The sequence below is a fragment of the Spermophilus citellus genome (assembly GCF_964194105.1).
Source record: "Spermophilus citellus genome assembly, chromosome: 13".
Lineage (NCBI taxonomy): Eukaryota > Metazoa > Chordata > Mammalia > Rodentia > Sciuridae > Spermophilus > Spermophilus citellus.
In genome coordinates, this window is record NC_138193.1 from 94,717,705 (window position 1) to 94,742,611 (window position 24,907).

At 35.8% G+C, this 24,907-nt stretch overlaps 1 protein-coding gene across 1 annotated transcript in view; it reads right to left on the minus strand.

Moving 5' to 3' along the window:
* The window catches only part of BABAM2 (BRISC and BRCA1 A complex member 2), a 417,514-nt gene that overhangs the window by 291,635 nt on the left and 100,972 nt on the right, over positions 1 to 24,907 (minus strand). Inside the window, exon 4 of the mRNA XM_081264501.1 lies at positions 23,809 to 23,903. Within this exon, the coding sequence (XP_081120627.1) occupies positions 23,809 to 23,903 (95 nt within the window). The remainder of the gene's footprint in view (positions 1 to 23,808; positions 23,904 to 24,907) is intronic.

Consider the following 24,907-nt stretch of genomic DNA (forward strand, 5'->3'; position numbering starts at 1 on the left):
TGACAATTACTGAAACCAGGTGACAGGTCCATGGGGTTTCATACACAACAATTCCTTCTTTTAAACATGATTTTAAAAATCTCCAAAAGAGGAAGCTTTTTCAAATGAAGATATATAATAGTTGTAGTTAATTTGATTTATAAAAATTATAACAGAGCATTATGCTTAGATTTCTAAAAATGGCTAATTACAAACTTACAGACATGGCATGATGCTAAAATGTTAAAGAAGCTCTGTCACATTATCAAGAATACGAGCAATAAAAAGTGTCGGCGAGGATGTGGGGAAAAAGGTACACTCATACGTTGCAAATTGGTGCAACCACTATGGAAAGCAGTATGGAGATTCTTCAGAAAACTTGGAATGGAACTACCATTTGACCCAGCTATCCAACTCCTCGGTTTATATACAAAGTACTTAAATACACACTACAGTGACATAGCCACATCAGTATTTACAGCAACTCAATTCGCAATAGCTAAACTATGGAACCAATCTAGATACACTTCAACAGATGAATGAATATAGAAAATGTGGTACATATACACAATGAAATATTACTCAGCCTTAAAGAATAATGAAATGATGGCATTTGCAGGTAAATGGATGGAACTAGAGATTATCATGCTAAGTGAAATAAACCAATTCCAAAATCCCAAAGGCTGCCCAATGTTTTCTCTGATAAGAGGATGCCGCTAATCTCCACAGTGGCGGGGGTGAGGGAAGAATGAAGGAACTTTGAATTGTGCAGAGGGGAGTGAGGGGAAGGGTGGTACTATGGGGATGGAAAGGATGGTGGAATGAGAGTGACATTATTACCCTACATACATGTATGAATACACTATCGGTGTGACTCTGCACCATGTATAGCCAGAGGAATGAGAAGTTGAGCTCCATTTGTATACAATGTATCAAAATGCATTTCACTGTCATGTATAACTAATTTGAACAAATTTTTTAAAAAAGCTCTGTCACTATACTAACCTAAAGTCTTCAATCTGGCTAAATAATTCCTTAATTCTCAAAACCTTCATTAATCCTTTATTCTAAATGTTATAAACATATAACATTGTTTTCTTAGAAAACAAAAATTTTCTCATAGGGCATGTTGCAAAATTAACACTAATTTTTATAGTTAATTCCATTTTTATAGTTATAAATTTAAAAACAGGAAGAAAAATAATGGATGTATCAGGTCTCTCTTCAGGAAATTAGTCATTAATTCAATAAACAACATCTCAATTGTTTAAAAAGTTTGAAAATTACTGTTACCAATTATCTGATACTGGAAAAATACATATATATCATAAATATATAGCTAATTCCAAAATCATTTCTATTCAGTTCAATATATCAGTATAAATATAACAAACTCACTTTGAAATAATAAACATTTCTTTTTCCTGACTATAAAGTATTTTTTATTTAAAGAGTAGATTTAGTGAATTTGGGTTTAGGATTAGTACTGAGGTAGAGGTTGAAACTAAAATGAATCGTTACTTTATACTTTTAATACAACAAATATGTTTTTAAATTAAAATCAATACCATTGGGATAAATTTTGCTATTTTTAAATCATTCACATAGGGACTGGCTAAGCTAAACATGTTAGCTGTAAGCATCTCCAAATTAACAAATAGTTCTTTTTTAAATGTACCTTTATATATACCAATTATATGTAATTGTTATGTCACTCACTCCTCTTACAAATCAATATTTTAATATCCTAAAGGACTACTTTAATTTTAAAAAGTGACAGAAGATCTCTGATAGACTACTTTAGATACTCTAAGTAATTAGTTGCCCTTCTTTTTAAAATTCTATAATAATTCAGACTTTTTACTTTTCAATCTGGTTTCTTCATAAATGTTCTTGAAACACATTCAAGAAAATGCAGTAAATGTGTTGAATGTTTTGCTTATAATAATATTGTACTTCTATGGTATTTTCAAATCTCAACAACTTTAAAACATTTTGTTAAATGTATACAGGGTCTCCTGAGTCATTGTCAATGCTAGGCTACAAACCACTCTGTGGTTAAAGGATTACATCAGAACAGTGTAAGGGTAGAGCTGGCACTTCACTTCGCAGGTTTGAATATCTTGGCTCTCCAAAGCTTTTGTGGGGGCTGCAATTTGGCATAAAATTCTCAGTCGGATGCAGATAATTTCTCTGAAAAATGTTTTTTAATGGCTAAGGTTTTTGTCTTTTAAAATGTTGGAGACAGCATATATTAGAACCAAGTTCAAAATTTTAAGACTCCTTTTTCCTTTGTTAATGTTCCCATCCCCTCAGCTAACTCAAGTACAGCATAATAATCCCCAACTAAAAACTTTTAGTAAGTGCAACAACTCATTTGTATTAATAGTTTAAATATAAGATTAAAAATCAAAATAAGTTGCTTCCATTATAAAGGAGAACTAGAAGACTTCTCTGTACACACAGACATTCACTGAGCTCTTTCTTGTTATGATTATGTGTTGCCCTTGGTCATTTTAGTCTCCAAACTTCTTTTTGTTTCTTTTTTTTTTTTCATTCAAATGTTACCTTCTTCATTCCTCACAAAAGCCTTGTGAGAAAGGTACTAATATTATCAGTTTTATCAATAAGGCACAGATGCTAAGTGCCTTGAGCAGCATAACCACCAGCATCCAGTATCCCATAAACAGACTAGAATCATTTATGCTTCACCCATACCATTTTCACTACCTGTGGTTCTCAACTCTGGTTATATACTACTATTGTCTCTCAAAAACAGCCATTGCCCAGGCTCTCTCCCCCAGACTAAGTAACTAAATTCAAATCTTTGGGAGATAGGACTCAGCCATCGATATATTCCAGATGTCCTCAGAAAAAAAAAAAATCATAAGACTATATGCAGCAATACAAGAACAGAGAGTAAAATGCTCAGTGGCATTCACCTGTAACTCCAAGGACTTTGGAGACTAAGGCAGGAGAATCAAAAGTCTGAGGCCAGCCTTGGGCAACTTAGTGAGACCCTGTCTCCAAAAATAAAAAACAGACTTATGACCCCGAGGGTGGAGGGGAGCAGGGGGAGGTGGTAGAGCATCCTTGGGTTCAATCTCCTGTACTACAAGAAAGAAAAGAAAGAAAGAAAAAGAAAGGTAGGTGGGATGGCAGACATGGTCAATCTTCAATTATCTGCTTGTAAAACCAAGTTTAAATGTCACCCCACCCCAGTCACCCACTTCTCCATTCCCAAGTCAGAAAACACAAGAAAAAAGTTACTGTATTTCATGCCTACATGAAGTATATTGGGAATGTAATATACACCCACTAAAATGTATAAAACAACTCTAACTAAAATGCCCTCTGAATGATGTACAAATTTATGCCATCTTTACAGCTATCTCCCTTAATTATATCTTGTTGCTTCTCATTCTTTTCTGCATCTCTGTCCCTCCAACAGGCTTTTCTTCTTCTCCCTGAAGAATTAATAAAAATTTGCTGATAACAAACTTTTGTTTACATGAATTTGTATTTATTTCACTTAAATTCTTTAAGGATATTTTTGCTAGATACAGAATTTTAAGTGTGAGTTGTTTTCTTTTATCATTGAAGTTATTATTAAAACGACTTCTGTCTCCCATTGCTGCTGTTAAGAAGCCAGCTAACAATCTAGTGGCTGCCTTTTGTCTCCTCTGGCTGTTTTCAGATATTTTGAATATTTTGTATTTTGTTTTTGTAATTTTGCCATGTTGTACCTACTGTGAATTGCTTTAAAGGTAGCCTGTTTAGGATCAACTGAACTTCCTGAACCTGAAGAATTACAATGATTAATTTTCATATGTGAGATATATCCATTATTTTATAAAACATAACAGGCATATAGATGTTTACAAAATAAAGATGTACAACTTAATAATCACAAAACAAATAACTATGAAAAGAATGGAACATATGCACAAAACTAAGCTAATCAGAACATTCTATCCCCCAGAGCAACAATGTTCATGAATACAATAACCCACGTGAATCCCAATTCTAAGACTGTCTTCTTCACCTAAGATGTTGGCCTAAAGATCCTGGGAAATGCTATGATGAAACTGAGAACAATGCCAGCATGAGCAGAAGGCAGAGCAAGTCCCAGATGTCAATGTTAGAGCCTTAAAATTAGTCATGAGCCAAGCTAGATGTAAACTGGTTCTTTTCTATTATGTGAACCAATATGGGTGCATTTTATGCCAATACTATCCCAAAAAGTTCCAACTACTACAACTCATCATGTGATTTCCCTTCCAGAAGTAATTTCTTCTCCATCTGAATTTTGTTATGACCTTCCTTTTCTAGTTTATATCACAGTTACATTCTGCCTTATAACCATCAATAGCCTGATTTCCTCCACCACTGAACTGTGAGAATAGAACACAGTGCCTAAAATATGAGGTGTTCAATAAACAGGTAACGAAGAAACCGTGATTACATCAATGAGTCACTCATCTTTGCATCCCTATCAGCTAGTACAAGGCTTTGCTACATGTTTGTAGAAGGAATCAGCAAATCAATGAGAAGACAGCAATAATTTACAAACAGCAGAGACCAGCACTTAAACAAGTTGGATCTTAAAATAATCCTAGAACAATCCATGTGGTGGAAGATTGGAATTGGAGAAATCCATATAATACATATACAGATGGTTGTATATATGAATATATATATATATGCATGTGTGTGTGTGTGTGTGTGTGTGTGTGTATCACATACACACTTCTTTGTTCTGTTAGCTGAGAGGACCCAAAAGCAATCACACCCCAGTAGCAGCAAGCATACCTACAGCATGGATCTTGGTTTTAATATCTTTCTTCAATTAAAAAAAAAAAAGCAGGACTTCTTGGAGAAATGGTTGATTTCAGGACTGGGTCAGGTAATATTACAGTAGATGAGCCTACAGTACCTCACAGTATCAGAAGTAAGAAAGTGCTCAGAAAAGAAAAGAAGGAAGGAAGGGAGAGAGTGAGGCAGGGGAGAAGGGTGGTAAGTAAAGCAAAGCAAAGCAGGCCACCCAACAACAACAACAACAAAAATCCAACTGTAACAATAGGCCAAAACTGGAAAATTTTGAGTAATAAAATCAACAACACAGGTTTGGATTATAAAACACAAAATAAATAACTATAAGTAGACACTGATATAAAAAAGATTGAAAAACAAAGGAGAATAAACAATATTCCATGTGGAAGAATTTCAAATAACTTATTGTAGATACTTTTCCTTCAAAGAGAGAGAACCTAACTCTCCACATTCTAAATAGAAGCTGTATGAGCTGACTCCCTTTCAAACAGTATAGTCCCTCAGGAAAAGTGATCAAGGTTAATATCAACAGTAAAAATTCACATTGATAGTGTGTACCCTTGACATCATATGATGAAAACGGCATTGTAACTTTGAGGTCTTCCAACAAAAGCCCATAGCCACAGTCAAACCATGAGAAATGCACCAGACAAATTCCAGCATTCAATTAAAATGTGACCAGCTACTCCTCAAACTGTCAAGGTCATCAAAAACAAGAAAAGTATGAGAAACTGTCACAACTAAGAGGGGCCTAAACAGACATGAGGACTAAATGTAACGTGTATTCTATATGGGATCCTGGAACCAATAAAGAACATAAGAGAAAAACTAAGAAAGTATGAATAAAATCTGGACTCAATCAATAAAAATGTGTCAATACTGTTCATTATTTGTCACTAATGTATCACAGTAATCAAAGAAATTAGCAATAAAGGAAACTGGATGTGGGCTCACAGGAACTCTCTGTACTATCTTTGCAATAATTCTGTAAATCTAAAACTGAAAGTTCTAAAACTAATAAATGGTGCTGGAAAAACTGGAAATCCATATGCAACAAAATGAAATTAAACCCTTATCTCTCACCATGCACAAAACTCAACTCCAAATGGATCAAGGATTTAGGAATAAAACCAGAGATCCTGAGTCTAATAAAAGAAAAAGTAGGCTCTAATCTCCATCATGTGGGATTAGGCCCCAACTTCCTTAATAAGACTCCTGTGGTGCAAGAATTAAAATCAAGAATCAATAAATGGGATGGAATCAAACTAAAATGTTTCTTCTCAGCAAAAGAAACAATCTGGGAGGTGAATAGAGAGCCTACATCTTGGGAGCAAATTTTTACCCCTCACACATCAGATAGAGCAGTAATCTCTAGGGTATATAAAGAACTCAAAAACTAAACACCAAAAAAACAAATAACCCAATCAATAAATGGGCCAAGGACCTGAACAGACACTTCTCAGAAGATGATATACAATCAATCAACAAATATATGAAAAAATGTTTATCATCACTAGCAATTAGAGAAATGCAAATCAAAACCACTCTAAGATTTCATCTCACTCCAGTCAGAATGGCAGCTATTATGAAAACAAACAATAAGTGTTGGGAAGGATGTGGGAAAAAAGGTACACTCATACATTGCTGGTGGGACTGCAAATTGGTGTGGCCAATATGGAAAGCAGTATGGAGACTTCTTGGAAAACTGGGAATGGAACCACCATTTGACCCAGCTCTCTCTCCCCTCGGTCTATACCCAAACAACTTAAAAACAGCATACTACAGGGTCACAGCCATATCAATGTTTATAGCAGCACAATTCACAATAGCTAAACTGTAGAACCAACCTAGATGGCTTTCGGTAAATGAATGAATAAAAAAAAATGTGGCATATACACACAATGGAATATTATTCAGCAATAAGAGAGAATAAAATTATGGAATTTGCAGGTAAATGGATGGAGTTGGAGAAGATAATGCTAAGTGAAGTAAGCCAATCCCAAAAAGACAAATGCTGAATGTTTTCTCTGATATAAGGTGACTGACTCATAGTGGGGTAGAGAGGGGGAGCATGGTAGGAATAGAGGAACTCTAGACAGGGCAGAGCGATGGGAGGGGAAGGGAGGGGGCATGGGGTTATAAATGATGATGGAATGTGATGATCATTATTATCCAAAGTACATGTATGAAGACATAAATTGTGTAAATATACTTTGTATACAACCAGAGATATGAAAAATTGTGCTCTATATGTGTAATACAAATTGTAATGCATTCTGCTGTCATATATAAATAAAAATAAATTAAAAATTTTTAAAAAATGTTTTTAAAGTAGCCCTTCTCTTATAAAACCCTATTTACCAAAAGCACACAGAACAACCTAGTTATAAGACCAACCTGGAAGCAAGTGGAGAATTTAGACATCTTAAGGAAATATAATCAATAATCAACTGTACATTTTTTTAAAAAATGCATAATAATTGACTTTGAAAAACTATTATATCCACATGAAGTTCATAACTATTTCTACATGTACACTTAACAGTAGGTGGCTAAAAAGTCATACCATCAAAAATTCCTGGAATCTTCAATACCCTAAGGGGAATAATATGATCCTCAGCTCATGAGCAGCTCACAAAAGCTTTAACATGCTGGTAAACCATACTAGGAAGGAAAAAAGGAAAACAAAACCCATGTCTGGAATAGTTTCTTAAAATCACAGCATAAACTAGCAATTAATAATCCCTTAGCTTTGTATTCCAAACCTCTCAGAATCTGCCTCGACCTACCTCTATAACTGTACTTTCTAGTGTTTGCCTATGACAGCAAACTCTACTCTAAGCAAACTGGTTTGCTCAGTGCTTCCAACATGCCATCCTTCTCTGAAGCTTGTCCCCCTGCCTACGGTGTTAGTCTCTCCTCTCTTCATCTTCTAAATCCTACTCCTGCTTGAAGACCCAGCTAAAACCCTTTTTCTTCCATAAAGCTTCAAATCACCCAGGGATCAACAATCATGACTTTAGCAGGGTTCCTGTACCACTGATGTGGTACTAAATACATTCGTTCATTAAAATACAAAACCTTAGTGTGTACTTAATGATACCTGCTATCAGAGGTATTAGGAAAAGCAAAGATAGGTAATACAAGAATCTCAGTCTTCAAAATGCTCTTGGAATTACAGAGAAGTCTAAAAGATAAGCAATCAGTAGCAAGGTATGTGACTGTACTGTGACAATACACTGTACTACAACTTGTACAACATTTCTCTTTTAATGTTTGCGTCCAGTTTCTCCAATTAAAACAAAATCTTCCTGAAAAGTAGTTCTTCCTCTCTTACTCAATGCTAACAAGGTAACCAGAAACAATTCTGATGTTAGTTTAGTAACACTTGCACTTTTCTCTAGAGAGAAACACCAGTAAAATCTCTGTTCACAGACATTAGACTTAAAATGATGAATTAATAGATGGCTTTTCAGTAAGTTATTAACCAGAGCCAACTATTACTTATTCACAGTAAGGGAAAATAGGGTTACAAATTCACAAGTTACCACCATTTTACTAAGTCAACAGTGTTAAATGGTGCTCATTGTTTTCTATGAGTAACAACATTTAAGAGAAAGGGCTGGATTGAGATAAATTTTTTACATTCCTGAGGAGGTACTAACAATCAGGGGCAGGACAAAAGGATAGAATTCAATTTTAAAAGATGCTTCAGGTGAATCTGTAATATCTAGGAGAAATGCTATGGTAATCCACCAAGTAAAAATACATTGAAAAATGTGGAGGACGTAAGTGCATGGGCAGGACACAGAAAAGCATTGAGTGGAAGTAAGCTAAAAGGGTAATACTCGTCTCTAAATGAAGATGTATTTCTCAGTACGTCTTTGCATTTTACATGATGTTAAAAATGAAAATACACTGAGCATGGTGGTGCACACCTATAATCACAATAGCTCAAGAGGCTGAGGCAGGAGGATTAAAAGTTTAAAGCCAGCCTACAACTATCTTATATTTGATAAAGGGGCTAAAAGCATGCAATGGAGGAAGGATAGCATCTTCAAAAAATGGTGCTGGGAAAACTGGAAATCCATATGCAACAAAATGAAACTGAATCCCTTTCTCTCGCCATGCACAAAAGTTAACTCAAAATGGATCAAGGAGCTTCATATCAAATCAGAGACACAGCGTCTGATAGAAGAAAAAGTTGGCTACGATCTACATACTGTGGGGTCGGGCTCCAAATTCCTTAATAGGACACCCATAGCACAAGAGTTAATAACAAGAATCAACAAATGGGACTTACTCAAACTAAAAAGTTTTTTCTCAGCAAAAGAAACAATAAGAGAGGTAAATAGGGAGCCTACATCCTGGGAACAAATCTTTACTCCTCACACTTCAGATAGAGCCCTAATATCCAGAGTATACAAAGAACTCAAACAATTAAACAATAAGAAAACGAATAACCCAATCAACAAATGGGCCAAGGACCTGAACAGACACTTCTCAGAGGAGGACATACAATCAATCAATAAGTACATGAAAAAATGCTCACCATCTCTAGCAGTCAGAGAAATGCAAATCAAAACCACCCTAAGATACCATCTCACTCCAGTAAGATTGGCAGCCACTATGAAGTCAAACAACAACAAGTGCTGGCGAGGATGTGGAGAAAAGGGTACTCTTGTACATTGCTGGTGGGACTGCAAATTGGTGCAGCCAATTTGGAAAGCAGTATGGAGATTTCTTGGAAAGCTGGGAATGGAACCACCATTTGACCCAGCTATTCCCCTTCTCGGTCTATTCCCTAAAGACCTAAAAAGAGTATGCTACAGGGACACTGCTACATCGATGTTCATAGCAGCACAATTCACAATAGCAAGACTGTGGAACCAACCTAGATGCCCTTCAATAGACGAATGGATAAAAAAAAAAATGTGGCATTTATACACAATGGAGTATTACTCTGCATTAAAAAATGACAAAATCATAGAATTTGGAGGGAAATGGATGGCATTAGAGCAGATTATGCTAAGTGAAGCTAGCCAATCCCTAAAAAACAAATGCCAAATGTTTTCTTTGATATAAGGAGAGTAACCAAGAACAGAGTTGGGAGGAAGAGCATGAGAAGAAGATTAACATTAAACAGGGGTGAGAGGTGGGAGGGAAAAGGAAAGAGAAGGGAAATTGCATGGAAATGGAAGGAGACCCTCATGGTTATACAAAATTACATATAAGAGGAAGTGAGGGGAAAGGGGAAAAAAAACCAAGGGGAAGAAATGAATACAGTAGATGGGGTAGAGAGAGAAGATGGGAGGGGAGGGGATGGGGGGATAGTAGAGGATAGGAAAGGCAGCAGAATACAACAGACACTAGTATAGCAATATGTAAAACAGTGGATGTGTAACCAATGTGATGCTGCAATCTGTATACGGGGTAAAAATGGGAGTTCATAACCCACTTGAATCAAAGTGTGAAATGATATGTCAAGAACTATGTAATGTTTTGAACAACCAACAATAAAAAATAAAGAAAAAAAAATAAAGCCAGCCTCAGCAACTTAGCGAGACCCTGTCTCAAAAAGGTGGGGGTGGGGGGGAAGCACCGGATGGTGTTGCTCAGTGGTTAAGCACCTCTGGGTTCAATCCCCAGTATCCCCCCCAAAAAAAAAAACCCACATTATTATAACTTAAAAATCCAGCTCTTCCAAGGGAATGGTGGAGAGAATAGGAAATAATAATGAGAGGATGACAAAAACAGAGGACCAACCAAAGGTAAAGGATCATCTCCGCAACCAATCATTATAGAACTCCTTTAGATAAGCATATTCTTGAACTGCAATGGTTTATACTCAACTCAGTGCCTCATTTTCCCAAAGGCATATTTTACAAATTCAGTCATGTAAATCAAAACTGGCAACATCTGCTAAATGTTATATTTGCCATTGGATTTCAAAAAATAACTTGGTTTGCCTTTTTATCATTTGTCTTATGAGTGTGAACATTTTAAATGTACCTTGTTTGTACTTTCAAGATGTTCTGTTTTTCTACAACTATGCTTTTAAAAGCCTTGTTTATACCACATGCTTTCAAAATTATATGTGTGTATGCATATTAATAATCTTCTCCTTAATCCACAATTGGCTATAATAGCAACAATTTTGGAAAAATAGATGAAATCATAAATCATCATTTTTAAATCAGAAGCCTTCCACTGCCTCCCTTTAGGAAGCACATTTTTAAAAAAAGAATAACATCGACTTCCTTCCCACTTCATAAAATGCTTCCATGACTGATACGTTAAAATAGACGATGGTGGAAATACAAGTAAGAGTTTTTAATTTATCAATGCATAAGCCAATTTTCCATCAAAATTTCGAGTAATTTTCTCATATTCTCTTGGGTCATTTTTTGATGCATCCTTTGATTACAAGCTGCATCTGACTAAGAGAACCAGAGTTACCCTATCTACGTAAAATTCTTATTCTACACTAGGAAAATCTACTGAAGCTTAAAAATCCAGGTTTTTTTTTAGATGTTCAATAAATATTTATTGATTGAATGGACATTGATTTGATTAAACATCAGAAAACAAAACACTAATGAGCTTCCTGCATTCTCCCTTGAGCCAGATTCTCAGACAAAGAAAACACTGAAGGCACTAGAGGTAGCAGTGAGAAGGAGGGCTGAGTGTGGTGGTGTGTGGCCCCAGGACTCAGAAAACAGAGGTGGATGACCAGATGGCAACATAGGGATAAACTGTCTCAAAACGAAAAAAGTGTACACTTGGGGAATATTAATTATATGATCTTAAGTGCTTTTCTTAACCTCCCCCAAGCTTCAGTCTCCTTTTCTTAAAAGAAGAAAAGTAATACATATTTCAAGAAGTGTAAAGAAGATTGAAGTAATATATATTATATATTAAGCACATTCCTGGGATGCAGTAAACACTCAATAACTGAGATTAATTAGTAGTGATCTTTCACAACTTCTTGAAGAACCTAGGACAGTATGAGCTTGACAAGAATGGCCTTGGCATTCATAGTAGTCCCAGAAAGCCATCTGCTGGAATAGCCATTATCCTTTAAAGCCAATTTTGCCTTAAAGGAAATTCTAGGCTTTCTTAAGAAGCAGTAGTTACGAAATGCTGTGTAATTTTTATTAATTAATTTTAGAGGCCATTTTTATTAGCATCAAATATTTTATTAATTACTAATTCTGATTGATTCTGTATTCTTACCAAAAAAGTATATGGGATTTTATGGTTCACTAAAGACTTTTGTACTTTTGCTTTGAAAGTAAAGGATAAAAATCATATGCTTTCCAAATACAATACAAATAACATGCTGCTATGGGGATACAGCAGCTTTGTAAAGACCAGCACTCTCAATAAGAACAACTCAAAAGCAACATAAAAAACAGAAATCAATTGGAAGGCATATGCTCTCAGCAGAAACAATAAGAACTGGGCGGTCAGAAAATCCAGTATGGAGAGAACCTCAGAGAAGCTGACTTCTGCAGCTGCTTTCACCCTATGAATATTTGCAAATTCTGGGCACAGCAGGGAAGCTGGGAATCCAGTCCACATCCAGTCACAGAGCTGCTGCTGAGGCTCAAAAAAACCATGGGAACTGTTGGCAGAGTATTGAGAGACCTCAAACATGCAGCCAGTTGCCCTCAAGACTTTGATGAATTCTGGCACAGTCCAAGACCAGAGGCTAAAATTTAAGAAAACGCATCTGAAAAGCAGAACACAGCTATTTTGCAAGACAAAATTTAGAATCTGGATTCCATGAGGGTGAAGATCCACACTACTTATGTGTTCAAATATTTGATAAATAGCACGGCATTCTGTTTTAAGATGTGTTATGGGCCAACACTGACCATTCCAGGCTCCCAATAACCCCTGGAACGCTCCTTCAGGAACAGGCGTGGCCTTACCAAAGCCATAAAACAGCCTCAACTAGCAAAGTACCCGTCTGGAGGAGATGATCAGCCTGTGTGCCTATCATAGAGAACAATGAACCCTCTTTCCAGAAGAAACTGGCATCCTTGAGCCTCTGTAATTTTTTTTGTTTTGGAGTGGGTTTTTTTGTTTGTTTTTCTGGTGTGGGGGATCAAACCCAGAGCTTCACACATGCCAAGTGCACACTCTGCCACTGAGCTACATTCTCAGCCCAATCTCTGGATTTTTTAACTGGAATACCTGACATTTATTTAAAACTTCTTGAAATACCAAATACAGAACCATGTGACTGATAACTAAATACAAAAGCAAGCAAAACAAACAGATCCAAGTGTGGTCCAGATATTAGAACCAGCTCATAAAGACTTGAAAAAAGAGCATGGTTAAGATATGCAAGACAATGAAGAAACTGTGTAGAATATAAGTAAAAAGATAAAAGAAATTCACCAGAGAATTGAAAACCTATAGAAAAGAACCAAAGAGAATTAGAGAATTGAATAATACATTATCCAAAGTTAAGAACTCCTTAGGTGGCTTTAAGAGAGGAAAATACTAAACTGGAAAATAAGTCTGGCATTACCACTTGGGTCGCTTACTCATTTATTGATTCTCGTCTTCTCAATCCACTCTTCTTTAACCTGTTTATAAAACTGGGGCTGGATCCTGTAAACATTTTCCTTTGCCACCTGGTATAATGTCTAGCTTGCCATGAGATGTAGGGACAGTGCAAGTCACAGCAGAGGAAAGAACTTCTCACACTGAAGCTGGGGTACTTTTGGGTGAAGTTGCCAGAAGCATGCCGACACCAGCAGTGCCCACTCTCCAGCCTATTTCTCTATACAACTCATTTCTACTCAACAGCCCCAGGCTACTAGCATCCAGTAGGCCACCAGCACCAGCTCTGGCTTCCAGCACCCCAATGAGGGTCCCCATCTTCCAGTGGACTGCAACCATACCCTCTCCAACAAGCAGATGGAAATCTCAGTCTTGGGGCAGGGAGCGGGGTTGAGGGATGGAGAATGGGTCTTCCAAGTTGTTTCTTTCTTAGGTACTGCTACTCTGTATACTGCTCATCTTCATTCTTTAAAGTTAGTTCTGTTAGTCCTTTAAGTAGTCAATAATTCTCTGTATTCAATTTTCCCTATTCCAATTACCAGTATGATTTGTATTCTGGCTGGACCTAACTTGAGACATCTCAAACTGACTTACCCTCTATACCATGTGTGCCTGGCAAGTTCTCCCCTCAACAAATCCCCACAGAAATGCATACATATAGTCACCAAGACATTTGCAAAAATGTTCCCAGTAGCACTATTCACAACAGCAAAATTACAGAAAATAACCCAAATGTCAGTCAACAGTAGAAGGGATAAATAAATAAACTGTGGTATGTTCATACAGTGGAATATTATTGGCAATGAGCATGAATAATAACCAAAAAAACTATCAATGAATGTTAAATGAAAGAAGCCAGACACACAAGTACATCTGTTTGATTCCATTTGTATAAAGATCAAAAAGAGGTAAAATTAATAATGGTAATGTAAGTCAACATAGCATTTCCTCTGAGGCAGGGAGATCGAATAGATGGAAGTGGGTACGAGTGGGGGCCTCCCAAAGCTAGAAATGGTCTCTTTCTTGATCAAGGACCTAGTTGCATGGATGTGTTACTTTTGGGAAAGAAAATGATATACACTTTTGGAAATCACAGCATACACTTGTGATTTGTGTACTCATTCCTCCGTATGTTATGTTATTCATTAATAGTACACACTAAAATACATGCTATGTACAAATAACCAGAATGTTTCTAAGGCCTTCATGCTTAGTAAACAGGCAGGCTGTGGTAAAGCGCTCCTCTCTGTATTCCCATAGGACCCTATGCATGCGCCTCCATCCCAGTGCTTATACTCAAGGCTGCAGTTCTCTTACTTATCTGTCTTGAGCACTATGTTCAACTTAAGACCCAAGATAAGTCTTTTATAGATCTCAAATAAGGCATGAAAAATGAATTTGAAAAATGAGAAAGCATTCTATTTTAAAATGTGTTGTAGGCCAAGACACTTGGAAGTGTCTGGGAATAGGAGCACCACATGTCTGGATGGCATTTTTCAATAGTGTGACATGCAGTCAGTCAATTTCAGCTTAGTACAGTTGTAGCATATATTTCATGTATACAGGGGATGGGAACTACTTTGCAAGAATTCATTCAAAGGGTGTCTTGATGTAGATAGCACAGTAAAGAGCAGAGGAGGAAAAGTGAGACGGTGTCAGTACACTCACACTTCATGCAAGCAGAGAAGAGTCAAGGAAGACTCAATCCACCAGTGAGTAGTAGCTGCAGTGGCACTACCCTGAAGAATTTGTCCTGACCACTAAATAGCCCTTATTGTCTTCAAGCTATAAATTCAGGTAGCAGTGGTTTCCAATCTCATAGTGAGATTGCAACATGCTCTTCTCATTTAAATTATAATCCACCCTTCCTCCTTGATGCAAGTTTATTTTGAATTAAAATGCATTATCATTATTTGGGGGGAAAGAATTTCAAAATGCCTTTTGAAGCAGCTAAACTTACCAAGGGTATTGCAAAACAGAGGCCAAAAATCATTGCTTTGGAGGTTATGTGAGCTGATTTCTATCCCCCTAATTTTTCCAACATTAAATTTTTTGCTCCTGTTTTGAAATTTTAATCTGAAGTATATTTTTCTTTCTTAAAAACCAGCAAGTCCTTTAAGGAAGACAGAACTTGAAAGAAAACATGTTCATCTAATAAATACATGTTTGCCCCTTAACATACCAGGCTCTCTTCTGAGTACTAGCAGTGAGCAAAACCAATCCATTCTCTAATGAAGCTGTCACTACAGTAAAGAGACAACGGTGATCTACTATCCCAGTCTGCCTGCGACTGTCCTATTTTAACATTGAATGCCCTGCATCCCACAAAACCCTTAGTCCCAGGCAAAGCCGGGCAGTTGATCACTCCAGCAGAGACAGGCACCAAATATGTTAGCTTTCCATCACTGTGACAGAATACCTGAGATAAATAGCTTATATGATTTCAGAGGTTTTAATTCATGGTCATTTGGCCCATCATATGGGGCCTGTGGTAAGGCAGAACACATCATGGAGAGGAGCTTGTGGTAGAGCAAACCTGCTCATCTTATGGGAACCAGGAAGCAAAGAGATAGAGACAGACTACAATCCCAAAGTTCCCTTCAAGGAAAGAGCCCCAATGATCTAACTGCCTCCTACGAGGCCCCTACATCCAAATAAATAAATAAGTAAACATCATCAAATAGTGATAACTGCACTGAAGAAAATAAAATATAATAAATGTTGGAGAATAATGGGAAGGAGCTACCACTTTATACAAAGACATTGGGGGTGGCATCTCTAATATAATGACATTTTAAAAAAGGATGGGAACAAGCCATTCAGATAACTGGAACAAGAGTTTCAGGCAGTAAATGGAACTGGAGATCTCCTAATGATAGGCCCTAAGGTGGCCATGCTTAAAATGTCTGGAGGCCTGTGTGGCTAGAGAGGAGCCAGCAAGAAGCACAGTGTAAGGAGACAAGGTGAGAGAAGCAACTGGGTGACAGAGCATGACCCGCCCATCACTTAGGGCTCAGCACAAATTCCAACTTCTTCAAAGTGATTTTAATCCCATAATTCCAATAGTAATTTCTATTTCTCATTATAATGAAGCCTCTGCCTCATTTATTGAGCATCCTTTCTTCTTGCGTCATATAGTATATGTTAAAACACTACTCAACTATCTCATAGCATTTTGTAGCAATTTTTCCAACATCTAATTACATAATATCTATGTTTTTTTTTTCATGTATCTGTATCTTTCCCCTAAAATTTAGCCTCCTTGAAGCGAAATCCTACATTACACAACAATGGACATACAGTGTCCAATCAATACCAAAGGATAGGAGTTTTCTCAATTGTCTTTTGTTGATTTGTATGCTTTTGCATTAGTAAAGGAGGACACCAATAAGTCTACGCCTTATTCATAATATTATACCCCAAACAGTATGACAACAGATAGAACAGGATTCAGTAGACGAATAACCACTAACACACTAACTTATACTGCAGGAGCGCCTTTTCAGTCAGTCAAATCTCAAGACTTGAGGCTAAGAGCAAAAGTACAAACAGCAAAAAAGCTCTACAAATAACAACCTCTTAAATCAAGAATCAACTCTAAGAGGCCCTGAAAAATACTTCTAAACACATGTGGATCATTTTCATGTTTTTTGTTAAAATTTTTCCATGATTACCATCAAAACAAAATGACTGTTCCCTCCTCTATGTAGTAATGTTGCATCTGCATGATCGTCTCACACTGTTAAAGTTCTGCATCTGTCTCTTCCCTACTATCCAGGGAACATTGCTAGCGCAGAGCCCAGGCCTCATCTCCATGGCCTAGTGCCATTCTAACATTCAATTAGGATTGAATTAAACAGTTTGATGAATGAATTATTAGCATATATAATATAAAGTAATAAAGAAAATCTACTAGAGTTTGTAGTATTGACTTTAAAATTAGTTTTCAAAAATATTATGAGTTTACTGCAAAGCTGCTTCCACTTCTAGTTGGGAAATGCTATAAGATCAGTTAAGATTTTTTTTTTAATATCACCATTTTATACTCCCATTTCAACATCAAAATATATAGTAATCCAGCTTTCTCAACAAATGTATCTCCTTGCAATAAGCAGGAAAAAAAAATAAAGAACATATGACTGTAAAAAGATGTTTTTGCTCAGTAGAAAAACTTCACATTAAAAGTTAGAACTATATGGGTACAAGATACAAGGGTTAAGATACAAAAATCAACTCATTATATAGTAATAATGAAAAACTGAGAATGAAAATAAAAATCATTTATAATAGCACCAAAAAGAGTAGCATATTTAGGAATAAATATAGCACGATAAGTGTAAAACTCAGTCTGGAAATTATAAAACATTGTTGAAACATTTAAAGAAAGCCTGAATAAATAAAAAGGCATTTCATGTTCTGATTATAGGAAGGGTTAGCATCATTAAAATGTAAATATAGGGGCTGGGATTGTAGCTCAGCAGTAGAGTGCTCACCTAGCACATGCGAGGCACTGGGTTCGATCCTCAGCGCCACATAAATAAATAAATAAATAAATAAATAAATAAATAAATAAATAAAGATATTGTGTCCAACTGCAACTAGAAAAAAATTTTAAAAAGTAAATATAGATTCAAAATAATTCCTATCAAAATTTCAGTTAGATGTTTTGTAAACACTCACAAGTTGATCCTAAAATTCATATGGAAATGCAAGGGACCCATAAAAGTCAAAGCAATCTTGAAAAGAAATCGAAAAATTCACACTTTCCAATTTCAAAACTCATTACAAAGTCACAGTACTATAAGTGTACACAGAGGGATCAATGGAATAGAATTGAGAGTCCAAAATAAATGCTTACATGTATAACCATTTTTGTTAATAGAGGATTGACAAAAAATGCCAAAAAAATTCAATGAAGAAAAGATAGTCTTTCTAATGTGCTGGGACATCTGGATATCCACTTGCAAAACAATTAAGTTCATTGCCAACCGCAATCACATCCAAAAAGTTAACTCAAATGTGGGGTTGGGGGTAGGTAAGAATAGTTACTTTAGATAGAGGGGAGTGAAGGGAGGGGGTAGAAAGGAAAGTAGAATGAATGAGACATTATTACCCTATGTACATATATAACCACACGACAGATGGGAGTATATAACCAGGAGAATGAGAAATTATACTCCATTATATATGATGTATCAAAGTACATTTACTGTCATGTATAACTAATTTAAAAATTTTGTAAAAATTTAAGAAAAGGGATATACCTCATTTTCTCCCAGTTTCCAAAAAAAAGTTAACTCAAAATGGATCAAAGATTTAAATATAACAGCAAAAATTATACAACTTTTAAAGGAAAGCATAAGAGTAAATTTCCATAATCTTCAATTGTATAATGGTTTCTTAGATATAAAACCAAAAGCACAAGCAACAAAAGCAAAACTTAGCTTAATGGACTTCATCAAATTGAAAGTATTTTTTGTCACTTAAAAGACACTCCTTTAAAAAAAAACTCTATAGATTGGGAGAAAACTTGGCAAATCATATGTGTGATAAAGTACTTGTACTCAGAATCTATTAAGAAATCTGAAAACTCAATAATTAAAAGCACAAATAAGCTGGGCATGGTGGCATATGTCTGTAATCCCAGTGGCTCAGGAGGCTGAGGCAGGAGGATCATAAATTCAAAGCCAGCCTCAGCAACTTAGCAAGGTCCTGAGCAACTTAGCAAGACTTTGTTACAAAATTAAAAAAAAAATATTGGGGATGTAGCTCAGTGGTTAAGCACCCCTGGGTTCAATCCCTGGTACAAAAAAAACAAAAACAAAAACAAAAAAAACTTCAATTTAAAAATAAACAAAGCACCTGAATAGACATTTCTCCAATGAAGATACAATAGCCAATAAGTACAAGAAAAGATACTCAACATCATTAGCCATCAAGGCAAAAAACAAATCAAAACCACAATGGAATACTGCTTCACACCCACCAAGAACAGTATTATTAAACACATGGGTAACAAGTGTTGGTGAGGGGTAAAGAAACTGGAACTAATGTACTGCTGGTGGGGATACAAAATGATATAGCACTTTTTAATATTTATTTTTTAGTTGTAGGTGGACACAATACCTTTATTTTATTGCTGAGGATGAAACCCAGTGCCTCACGCATACTAGGCGAGCACTTTCCTCTGAGCCACAACCCCAGCCCTATGAGACACGATTTTGGAAAACAGTTCTGGTGGTTGTTCAAAATGTTAAAACAGAGTAGCCACTTGTAAATTGCAAGCCTGAAGGATATAACCCAGAGAAATAAAAACATGTCCATAAATAGCAGTAGTTATAATAACCAAAGCAAGGAAACAACCCAAAATGTCCATCAACTGACAAGTGGAAAATGAAATGTGGTATCAGCATACAATGGATTATTATTTGACAATAAAAAAAAGTGTTACATGCTACATTGAAAGCATCATGCTAAGTGAAGACAGTCAGCCATAAAGAATCATATATGATATGATTTCATTTACACAAAATTCCCAGAATAGGCATATCCACAGAGACGCATACAGATTAGTTGTTGCCTAGGGTAAGGAGGACAGGAAAAGTGGGTTTAGGGTTTCTCTTGGGGGTGATGAAAATGTTCTAAATTTGTAGTGACAGTTACACAATTTTATGAATATACTAAAAACCACTGAATTAGACACTTTAAATAAGTGTATTGTAAGGTATATAAATTGTCTCATTAAAACTGTTATTTTTTTAAAGTAGGGCTGTCCTCCAAATGGAAAGTGATACTCACTGGAAATAATGGCAAGCCAAGGCAACCACCCGGGCTAGGGATGCAGCTCAGTGGCAGAGCACTTGCCTAGCATGTGCAAAGCTCTGGGATGGCTCCCCAGCACCACAAAAAGAAAGGAAAAACAAAAAGACAAACAGCCTTCTGTTGGAGAAGTTTCTACAAAAGATATAATTCAGTCAGTGGTTGCCAATTAACAGTTCACAGACTAGTACATAAAAACAGTCAAGAAGGGCCGTAGAGTGCTCGCCTAGCCTGTGTGAGGCCCTGGGTTTGATCCTAAGCACCACATAAAAATAAATAAATAAAATAAAGGTATTGTGTTCAACTACAACTGAAAAATAAATATTCAAAAAAAATAGCCAAGAAAATTTAATAGTCCTTGGATTTCCAAAGGATCTAATTCCAGGTCCAGTGGAGTCCAGGAAGCTTTATTTTAACAGGCTTCCCAAATTATTCCAATATACATCCAGAATAAGGAATCAATGAACCACTAAGCCCCTTACTCTATGATTTTTTGATTCTCTGGTGGCTATGAGGCATCTATCTCTACATTAGGTATTTGTCTAGTGTTTTACATTCATCTGAAAATCTTGAGTTCCTCAGTGGAAATTGAATAATGATTCTGAGTTTAGAAAGAGGTGACTTTATTCAACATCGCAATCCTGCACATATTTCTATAAACCTTATGTATGCCTTTTACTTATAATATTTCAAATCCTTTTCCTTTTTTTTTCTTTTTTTTTTCCCCCCAGGGAGAAACAGCAGGTTTAAACAAATTGGTCTATACAAGAGATCACATATATTCTCTAAAACTACATTTCTCACAATGGACCATACTGGAGAATCCATTTTTTTCTCAAATATTTATAATTTAATAGCATATTTTACATTAAAAAAAATCCAGGTAGGGGCTGGGGTTGTGGCTCAGTGGTACAGCACTCACCCAGCATGTGTGAGGCACTGGGTTCAATTCTCAGCACAACATATAAATAAGTGAATAAAATAAAGGACCATCAATGTCTAAAAAATTTTTTTAAATACAGGTAAAATATCATATTATTATTAATAAATATTTCAGAATCAAATGCAAATTTTCATGGATTTTCAAGATAAAATCCAGACACTTCAAGGAAATCCTATATTTGCCACAGAACTACTTGGGACTACACTCCCAGACTCTAAGGGTACATATTCATTCCCTTCTGCAATGTGTAGTTCAGTAGAAATGTCTAAGGCCTTCTATTTCCCTCTCCATGGGTGACGAAATATGTAATCCCTCTTTATTCAGAACCATATGTAGAAAAGCAGGTTATTAGTCACTGTACTGAGAGCACTTCAAGAAAGGGAGGAAAGTATGAACTAAATCCAAGAATTAAACCATAATTGTTGAGAGTTGAATGAACAGTCTCTTCCAAGGTGAGCTGTGCTCAGGTAGTGTCTGCTGGGTAGGAGGCCTTATGGTTGAACCTGTCATGGCATTTTAACCTGACAGATATCAAGAGTAACTTCCCAGGCTATTTGGACATCACCCAGCTATCGGGGGTGTACTTTGCTTGCTTATCCAGGTCTGCCCAGCCCACTGACCCACAAAGAAGCCTTAAGTAATCCTACCTCAGGCCTTAGACTAACTATCACTAAAGAGTAAGTGTTTCCCTACATTTACAGTCTGTCTCTTGATCCAGTGCTCTGATTTTTCAGCTGTTCTTTTTCAGTTAATTTTTTTTAAAAATGTGATAACCATACTCAGGGACAAAAACATCAAAAGAGTAGAATTACAATATCAGCTCTGACACAGAATTATATAAATCATGTAAATTCCTCAGCACTAAAATAGAAGAGTGAAATAAGATGAATCTTAAGGTCTTTTCTTTAAATTCTACACCCACAATATTTGCCAATATTGAAGATATGCACTACAAATTATAAAAACAATTCTAAAAAAAGAAGTTGTAAACACATCTTTCGCATCTTTTCTATCATAGTGTTCCCTCCTACATCATTCTAGCTCAAAGCCCCTTCTCTATGTCCTGGATTTTTATAACAATCCTCAACTATAGTCTTCGATCACTCCTTAATCCATTATATTGACCACACTGCCATTAGGAGAGTCTCCTATCATTTCCTTCAGTGACACTTAGTCCAGCATTCACTGTACTCCACAATCTTATCCCAATTTATCTCACCCTTTTTAGCCCTTTCTTATATCAACTTCCATTTCAACCAATCTGTCAGTACCTTTTTCTGCAACACATTACACAAACCATGGCTTCTTCACATTTTCTTATGTCATCCCCCTACCTGAAATAGTCTGCCACTTTTCATTTTCCCTTTACTTTTCATGAATAAGTATAAACCTCACCTATACTGCAAAGCTTCTCTGACCACCTTCTTTAAATTCCAGGGCACTTAGCCTGTGATACATCTTTGGCATCTAGCATATGCCCTCCACTGGGCAGATTTAAGGCAAGAGAGGTTGATAGTATATACTTCTGTCTCATCTTCTGGCAGATAAGCATCTCAACCTTAATATGGAGTGAATATATGACCCATGGCCTCTAAAAGGGGCCATATTTAACTTACAGTCTGTTAAAATCAAATAAAATAAGAGCTTATATTCAATTATTAGAAATTTTACAACATACTCATCCTACTCTAGCCAATGACATTTTTATAGCTATGTTCTAAATTTTAAAATCATTCTTCAAGTTTTGGTTAATGATTGCCCTTTAATAATATGAATGACGAAGGACAAAGATTTTAAAGTCATCAAAACATTTAATTACACAACTTTAATGACACAAAAAGATTCCAGAAAACAAAACTAAGAACACAGTTATAAACAACAATTAAACCTCTGATAGTACAGATATCACAACAAACTTGAATTTGACAAGGGAAAGACAAGTCATTTTTGTCTGGTTAGAACCTTTTAAACAAAATGGCACATGTCTTCCTCCATCAGCCATGAAAAACACAACTTTTATATAAACCTCATGTGCTCTGCTAAGTGCCACCACCCCTTATCCTGACAAGGAATATTGCTGCTTTAATTCCAGAAATATTTTATTTCAACTACAAAGATTTTGGTTTTGCTTAGTTAAGACCACTGAAACTGGTCTTTACCCTTTTTATAAATGATACTGAGATAATACATATACAAATCCAAATTTGCCACTTTCACTTCTACAGAGAGAGAGAGAGAGAGAGAGAGAGAGAGAGAGAGAGAGAGAGACTCTTTAAAAGCCAAGAAATACTCTCCAAACCAGCCCTGGGATGAAGTGTTAGTAAACATTAGAAAATTGGTTGCAGGCATAAAATACCACGTTGAAACAAAGAAAATGTTTTCAATATGTCTCTCTAAAATGAAGTAAAAGTACTTCAACCAATATGCTGGAGATTTTCATTGATTTGAAATCATCTGAAACTAAAACTTCAATGAATAAAATCTCCTCTTTAACTATTTTGGCACCTGAAGAGTTATACTTATTTCATGGTATAAAGAAAAGTGGGGTGGGCAAAAAATTCACATTTGACAAATGTTATCTGTTAGGCAACTGTTGAAAGCCAATTTTGTTTTCTTTTCAACCAAAAAATAACATCTGAGTGAGTCTAAGTACTCACGTGCAGAGCCGAGGGGTCTGGCAGGAACTCAGCATCCTCTCCAAAGATAAAATCGGGGGGAAGCTCTGGGTATTGGGCATTGAAAATTATATCCCCTGAAATAAAAGAAAATGGAAGGCCCTTTTTATTTCCTTGTTAACGTATGGATGTTCTGAAGAATATACCAGAAAAACTTCCTAAAGAAATTTAAATGTATAAGACCAATACTTATGAAAGATTAATTCTTCAAATAAAAGAACTGGTATCTTCTTTTAAATTAACATTCATAACACACAATCAAAAAAGTTGAATAGACTGTGAATATAAATACCCAAGTAAAAAAGTTGAAGCTGCCCCATCCAAAATACATGCTGATTCTTTTTATAGGAAACATTACTGTCCAATCAGTGCCTGCTAATTAAGAAGCTTTTACTGAAAACTGATTTGGTATAAACATAGTTCATATCTTACAAAAAATTAAACATTCATACCTTTGTATAATGGAAAGAATACTTGTCTTGGAATAAAATGAATGTAAATAAAACTCTTTTATCTATTAGCTCAGAGATCTTGGGCAAGTTTCAACTTCTTTAGACTTCAGTTTCCTCATCAGTGAAAGGGGAATACAATAGTACTGATGTCACAAATTTGTTATGAGAAGAGAAGAGATGTCTAGTTTATGTCTAGAATAAGTACTCAACAAGTGAAACAGGAGTACTAGTATGCTTGATAGCAGTAGTATTTTAAATGTAAGACTAATTTCAAACTCTAATTAGCAAATTTGTGTTCTCCTACCTCTTATTTCTTTCCTGTCTCCTTCTTTTACTCCATTTTTCCCTTTATTCATCAGAAGATTCAGTCCTCATCATTTTGCTAAAACTAAGATTAGTTTATGGACAATTTAATACCCATTTGGGGTTTCAGTGTGTCAGGGTATATATATTTGTATAAGTGCACATAAACCTCTGAACACGTGCACACTACAGTTTATAAGTCCAATCATTTTTATTGTTCGAATGATAAATCTACATAATGATATCCAAATTTAAACATTCAGACTTCAGTTCTAATTTGAGCCCTTAAATCTCTATGTACTAGGCATTTCAATGTCAGACTCAGC